The sequence below is a fragment of the Cavia porcellus genome, unplaced genomic scaffold, assembly GCF_034190915.1.
Source record: "Cavia porcellus strain 051 isolate PalLab524CR breed Dunkin Hartley unplaced genomic scaffold, mCavPor4.1 scaffold_16, whole genome shotgun sequence".
Lineage (NCBI taxonomy): Eukaryota > Metazoa > Chordata > Mammalia > Rodentia > Caviidae > Cavia > Cavia porcellus.
In genome coordinates this window covers 35746050-35753559 of record NW_026947499.1, presented here as the reverse complement: position 1 = coordinate 35753559, position 7510 = coordinate 35746050, and the positions used below count along the sequence as shown (strand labels likewise).

The 7510-nt window shown below is 54.9% G+C and overlaps 1 protein-coding gene across 1 annotated transcript; it reads left to right on the top strand.

The window, feature by feature from the left end:
- The first annotated feature begins 1634 nt into the window (after window positions 1–1634).
- On the top strand, window positions 1635–6893 carry Ubald1 (UBA like domain containing 1). Its single transcript, XM_003477724.5, has 3 exons — window positions 1635–1846; window positions 5187–5249; window positions 5777–6893. Exons 1-3 carry the CDS (start codon window positions 1727–1729, stop codon window positions 6125–6127), a joined length of 534 nt encoding a protein of 177 aa, XP_003477772.1. The 5' UTR covers window positions 1635–1726; the 3' UTR covers window positions 6128–6893.
- Window positions 6894–7510: the final 617 nt, after the last annotated feature.

Below are 7510 nucleotides of genomic sequence, written 5' to 3'. Positions count from 1 at the left end.
ACCAGGATTTGCAAAAATTTCTATTGCCCTTTTGCGATTCCACCAAAGCAGGAAAGAGGATGAAACTCCATTTCCTGTGGATAGAGGCCTGCTGCCACGACCAGGTACCTGTCTATGGAAGTGGAACGCTCAGTGTCTACTTCCAGCTCTAGTCTTCAGAAGCCTGATCCTTCGCCAGCTCTCTCTAGATCTCACTCATATCCCTCCCTATCCTAGAACCTTTTAGGTGTTGTTCACTAATAGCCCCAGTATCCTTCCATTGGCCCCTGGGAGAGACACTGGCTGGGTTCAGGAGTCCTGACAGAGCTCTCCGTAACACCGCAAGCTGCTCAATTCCCAGTATCTACCTTACTTACTGGAACTTAAACTGTGAGCCACCATTTGGACTGCACATTGTCAAGACTACAGTAATAGTGACTGGAACAACTGATCAGATCTATGATAAACCTTTAATGGCCCTTAGCCCACTCCCAAGGCCTGTGCTTACTTTCTTAGGGTACTTTCCATACTAGCAGTTTTATACTTGTGCTTGGGATTTCCAACATATACTCCTCTGCTCCTTGCCCTGGGCCTGGTTTTGCTCCTCTACAGCCCAGAGCCAAGTCAAAGCCAGGTACAGAACAACAGGTACAGGTTAACATGAAATTGGGGCCAAAAAAATTGAGGCCAAGAAGCACAAAGAATCAGGCCAAGATCACGCAAATTAACAAAACCGCGAGCTTCACCCACTGCCTATGGCTGCCGCCAACCCCAACCAGCCTCGCAATCTGTCCCACCCGCTACGTCAACCGGAAGTGGCATGTGCGGGTCTGTAAACACAACCCGCAATGCCCCACCCCCGCCTCAGCCCCGCCTCCGCATGACACGTGACGCGCCCCCGCCCGCCCTCACGGCTGCCTCATTGGGCTACCAGCTTTGTTTACCTTATATGGCCAGGTCCTAACACCCTGTGGCAGCCCATTGGCCGAGGAACGACCTCTCTCAGTTGACGTCACCCGGGACAGAAAGATGCAAATAAACCGATGCATTATGGGAAGGTAAGTCCAAAGCGGCTCCGGAACTGGTTCCGCGGGGTCCTAACGTCCCTGTACTCAGAGCTAGACTTTCTGGCGTACAGTACGATCTGTTTGCGGGGGAAAGTGGTCACTGTACGGACGGTGACCCCAAAACGCCAGAAACTATAGGCCTCGTCGGCCTGTCCTCGGCACCGACCCTATCTCGAGACAATCCTCCTTTCCACCTGGTCGAGAACCAGATTGGGGAAGGCAAGGCGAGAATGCTTTGGGAGACTCTGAAAGCTTCCTGGAGGAAGTGACATTGAGCGGCGCCTGGAAGGGCCGACTCCCTAGTTCACTGGATATTTATTGGCGCCTACTGTGTGTTGAGGCTTAATGAAGCGTATTTGGGCCAGAATTACTGGGGTCTCCGCTCTCTAAGGGCTGCAAAGTCCACGAAACCCGGAAACCTAGCGTTTGCGCCCACTTTGTGATCTGCGGGACACTCCGTAGGCTTTCAGCTACCAGACCCGCCCTCGCAGCCCGCCCGGCGGCGGGGGCGTCGCGGACTACAGGTCCCAGCATGCCCCGCCGGCCGCCGGGGCCGCGAGGCGCGGCGAGTCAGAGCGCACGGTAAATATTTGTATTAGCCGGAGCCGGCTCGCTAATGGTGGACGCGTGAGGCGCGGCGCGAGCGCGCAGGCGGCCGGAGCGGGCAGCGCGGCGGCGCCATGTCGGTGAACATGGACGAGCTTAAGCACCAGGTCATGATCAACCAGTTCGTACTGACGGCGGGCTGCGCGGCCGACCAGGCGAAGCAGCTGTTGCAGGCGGCCCACTGGCAGTTCGAGGTGCGCGCGGGGCGGGCGGCATGGACACGTGCCGGGGGCGCCTCCCAGATCGGGCAGAGGGCTCTATCCGCCGGCCCGCCGGTCAGGCCGGCGCCCGCAGCCCAGTGGTCCACTTGTAGACCCCCCCCCCTTTGTCCGGGTAACGGCCGAGGGCGGGGCGGCGGCTGGCCGGAAGAAGGACGCCCCAGCCGGGCCGGGCCGAGGGCGGAGCCGCCCGGCGGCTTCTGGTCCGTGTGCTCGGTGGGCGGCTTGCGCGTGTGCGTATATGTACATGTGCATTTGTATTTACGCACGCACTGCGCTTGGCGTCAGCGGGGCACATCGAGGGTTGTGGGCATGTAGGTGCGTGTGCGGACGCGTAGTCCGCCCAGCCGCGTGTCAGGTACGAGGTAGTTGTGTGTCATGTTTCGAGTATGTTCAGCTTGTGTATTTGGGTCGGTTTGTAGAGAGTATCATGCCCAAATCTGTGCGGTATGTGTATGCATACCCAACGTGGAGTGTATCGGCAGTGACTGGAGCCCCACATTACAGTGCAGATGTTTGTGCGTGTATACACAGAGGTGTGCCTGTGGGTCGTTCTGCGGGTCTAGGTACCCTCTGGGCTGGGAGAGGAACCTGTGCCTTTGGGGCTGCTCTAGAAGTGGTGTGTGGGTCAGTGGCACAAGCCATTTGGGCAGAAGATAGGGCTGCCCCTCTCGGGCTTTTACCCCACCTACGAGGTCTTTGCTCACTTACAAGGTGGTAGAGCTGTCTGATGAACTCTAGGGTGCTCCCTAGAGTCCATCAGACCTCAGCCCCCTGAAATCACTCTCGTGGGTGATAAGGCCAGGTTCTGGAGTGGTGCCCCTGATAGATGTGGGGTCGTAGTCTGATGTCTGTGCCCAGCTCTATCCCAGAACCTAGTTTCTTTGGGACCCATCCAACGGAAAGTGTTTGGATCTCCAGGGAGAACCAGAACTCAGAAGGCTTTAAGGCTTACTTTGCTTTGAACATGGTGGGAATCAGAATTCCCCCAGCTTGAGATTGAAAGGCAGTAATCTTCCCACCCAGATCCATCCATCTTCCTCACCTTGCTCACCTCCTCCCTCCCAAGACTTTCAGTCACTGCCTCTGCAGTGTTTTCAACCAGGACAGAAGAAGCTGCTCTTTTAGGCCTCAGTTTCCACATCTGTACCTAGGGGGAACCATGTAAGTCTGCTTCTAAGGCCTGAATGGCCAACTCTCTGCCTTCTCCCCTACTGCAGCCCCACCCAAAGGAAGCTCCCAGATCCCCACCTCTCCAACAACTCTAATCAGCCCTGTTTGTCTGTAGGGTTGGTTGTGGTAAAACTTGCAAAACTGCATTCATGGCAGTTTGCTGGAGTCCCACTTGTACATGCAGGGCTCCTTGCCTGCCTGGGCTGTGCAAGGAGATGTCTAGTGGAAAGGGGCCCTGCCTGCACAACTTTGAGCCTGTCCTTCAGAGTCAGACACCCAAGCTATGTCTCTGAGGTACCACAGGTTGAATTGAAAATGTAGCTTTGAAGATTGCAGGATCTGGGGAAGAACTCTGTCCATAGGAGTGTTAGGACTGCCCTGTAGAGTGGTGGCATCAGTTTCACTGTCTATAAAGTGGGGCATACTTGGGTATGAGCCAGTGGACTATGAACCCCCAAACTTGAAGCCTCTGTCTAGGATTGAGTGAGGGAATTCCTCATGATTAGCCCATCCCCCTTTATAACCACCTTCACCTGGCTGGCAGCTTATACTGGGTAGTGTTTCTGGGTCACATACTCAGATTCAGGTTTTAATGGGAGCAGAGGCTACAGGGAGAGGGGACTTCTGTCTAGCTGTGCAGATGTTCTTAGTGGAGTACTCACCTTGTGGTGGCTTTTGGGGGACAGAATTGGGTGTGCCCTCTGGGCTTCTGGGGTTTGCAAAGTGAGCCTGGGCTGAAGGGCATGGCTACTGCTTCCAGGAAAAGTGCTTGGAGACCCAGCCCCAATCCCATTTAGGGACACCCAGATAGGGTGTCTCCAGGAAATTCTCAAAATAATTTATTTGAGTTTACTTTAAAAAAAACCCTGAGGACAGGCTGGGAACCAGGCTGGATTTCTGCCTGTGCTGGTAAGGGAAAACAAGAAGTCTATTGGGCAGCACAAGCTGGGGAGCAGGTCTGCCAGGGAAGATGACTTCAGGTCCCAGTCAGGGACTTGGCAATGCCTGAAGGACCCCTTACACATTTAGAGGCCCCTCCATTCCCCAGCACTTTCACAAGAGCAGTCAGCTCTTTTATTTCCCACACAGGCCCAGGGGAGGTGTGATAAATGTCAGCACTTCCCACAGACTCCCTCCCCCAGCTGCCAGGGACCTCAAGAGGTCTGAGCTGATCCTGACAGGGGTTGTTTAAGCCTCCAGCCACCTACCTGGGAGAGTCCCAAGGGCAATGCCTGGAGTCTCAGGCCATAGTCTTAACCCCATCTCTGCCGTTTGTTAATCTTATGACCTAGCCTAGTGAGTCATCCCATCCTCAGTTTCCCTGTCTGTAAAAGCAAGTGATTCAGGGCCAGTTTCTGTGGTGGTAAGTGCTTAATGGAACACAGCTTGAAAAGGCAGCATCTTGCTTGGTGGCAGGAAAAGGTGGAGTGTCATGCTCCCAACATGAAGTTGTCACAGGCGCTCTTTAGTCTTTGGCTGGGTTCAGTGCTAAGGCCACCCTCCTGCTCACCATCTTGACATTCCTGGGAAGGGTTGGGTGGGTGAGTATAAAACCCAGACCCCTCCCATTTAAGTTCAGGCCTTCCCTGAGGGAACATGGTAATCTTAAGGAGGTCACTGTTGATTGGTCCTTGTGATACAGATAGAGACACTGAGGTCCAGACTGGGCAATGTGATCCCTATAGACTGGTGGAGTAGAACATAGAAGAGGTCTCTGCCCTCTAGGTTTGAACTCAAGATCCCTGTGGTTAAAAGGAAAGAATGGACTCAGAGAAGAGCCTCGTTACTGTCTAGGTGGGAACATGCAGCCTTTCCTAATAAAATAGAGTGACGGTACTGTCTACCTACCTAGAGCCACAGCCACAGTGTCAGGAGTATGTGAAGAATGGGCTGCGGAGCTAGGAGTTACCTGCCAAGCAGCCTTTTGAGGGTCTTAATCCATCTACCCTATCCCCAATTGCATGGTGCCTCCATGTTTGATGGTGAGGGTTGGGTGTTGACAGGTATACAGCTGGTTGTTGACCACTTCAGCTCACTTTATTCTACTCAGAGACCAGCATATGGTCATGCTAAACCCCAAAGAAGCCTGGGAACTAGGGTTAGGGAGGGTTCTGGAGGGTAAGCACAATCTTTTTTCCTGTAGACGGCCCTCAGCGCCTTTTTCCAGGAGACCAACATCCCCTACAGCCACCATCACCACCAGATGGTAAGTGTCCCCTGGAGACCTACATGTGCCCCGATAGGGGCTTTCTGTAGTGGACAGGGAGGAAGGTGGCTGAGCCAGGTGGGTGCACAAGTGGTTCTCAAAATCAGGGGAGGGCAGTGTACATGCAGCTAAACTTCCTTGAGATGGGTCTGCAGGAGTGTGGGCTTAGTGTGCATCGTGGGTTCAGCTGGACCTAGGTAACACTGGCCCTTGGAGCTTGGGCTTCTGCTTGTACAATAGGGCAGCACTCTGGGAATGCTGTGCTGATTCAGGGGCTGGGAAAGCCTCATGGCCCTGCACTGGCCAGTGTGGATCTGCAGCCCAGGTTCCCCAGTGAAGCTGGGTCAGCCTAGCTGTGCCTTTCCCTGTGAGCCCCAGCATTGGGATCAACTGGGCCAGGGCGAAACCTAGGTGACACCTAGGGAAAGGGGTATGGAGACACCTGTCTCTTTCAGAGGCAATGGGGACCTTGGGGCCCTCCCAAAAAGGAGGACTTACTCCTTCCTCTCTCCTTTCTTTCCCCACAGATGTGCACTCCTGCCAACACCCCTGCCACACCCCCCAACTTCCCTGATGCTCTCACCATGTTTTCACGTCTCAAGGCCTCAGAGAGCTTCCACAGTGGCAGTAGCGGCAGCCCAATGGCCACAACAGCTACATCGCCCCCACCACACTTCCCCCATGCTGCCACTGGCAGCTTTGTGGCACCCAGCTGGCCAACTGCAGCCTCACCCCCTGGGGGCCCTCAGCACCACCAGCCGCAGCCATCCCTGTGGACTCCAGCACCCCCTACTCCGGCTTCAGACTGGCCTCCCCTGGCCCCTCAACAAGCTGCTTCAGAACCCAGGGCTCACCCTGCCATGGAGGCAGAGAGATAAGGGAGGCCCCTCCCCCCTCCCGGAGGCCAGGACCCCGTGGGGCGGGGGAGAGGATGTCTCCATGGGCCCCCTTCACCCTTCCTTTGTCTGAACCCCTGCGCCCTGGAGCCCTGGAGGGGAGAGATGGACTCTAGTCTGGCAGGGATATATCTTGTGCCAACATGCACAGCTGCATGCATGCAAGTTCATGGAGCAAAGGCATGCAGTCCCCAGCTCACACGGATTTGGCTCAGAGTGGCTTAGCTACCTGGTGAGCAGCACCTTGGAGACCAAACAGCCTTTCCACAGAAGAGGATTCACCTGTCCTGCTCTGCCCTAGCCCAGGGGCACTGTGGACAGTCACCCAGCAAAGACACGGCTGGCTACTGACTTGGAGCTCCCTACAGCTGGCCTAGATCCCCACACTTGGGAATGCAGAGCCTTCTCCGCATGTGTGCGTGTAGCTGTGTCTGTGTATTTATATGTAAATCACTCTTTGAAAGCAACCTAGTTTATGGGGCAGCTGGACTTTGCATGTTAGAGTGAGCCCCAATCCCCTTGGCCGCCACTCCTCTCCCCAGGGCCCTGCCTCACCCCACCATCCTCTTGTTAGCTTGCACTGCTGTTCCCCTTGAGAAAAGGTTTATGGGAAACTCCAGGACTCTTCCCTCCCATCCCCAGTGCCTGCCTGCTGGGGCTGCATGCATGCCTTCCCCAGAGCCCAGGGGTATCTGATTTCCACTTTCTTTTCCCCTTTTAATGAAAGAGAAGAAAGAATTCCAAACTACCACCAGGCTCTGTGGTCTTGCCTCACATCCTAGGCTTTGCTACCAGCTGGCTATGTGGGGGTGGTGGGGCCAAGCAGAGCACGAGGCACCTCCAATATCACTTAGCTCCACACTGGTCCTGCCTGTCATTGTCTTTTCAGCCATTGTGCTCTAGAAACTTCCTGCCCACACAAAGTTTTTCCCTTGAAGTTAGTTTTCTGGCCTGTGTCTCCAGAAACCCCACCCCCCTGCTCAGGTGGACAGATCTTGGTCCCCAGTTTTGAGTAAGCACATTTAATAGCTGCCTCCATCTTCCTAGGCTTTTAGACCCTCTGAGCCCAGCCTCCAAAAACAGCCCAGTGGGGTGCCTGTTTCCCCTGTGTCATGCAGGATACCTTTATAGCAGGACAGGGATCTGCAGCCTCCCAGGTCTTCACTCTGCAGCTTATCTACTCTGGAGTGGAGAGAAATTCTTGGGAAACTGCCATACACATTCATGAGTGATGAAGACTTCACAGAGGGAAGTGTTAAGGGGTCCCTTGGCACGCCACTCAAAGCTGGGTGCCTGAGCCCACCCTGAGGCAGATTGCTAAGGTGGCCATAAGCATCATCTATCAAGTTGTGCATTCTAGGTTCT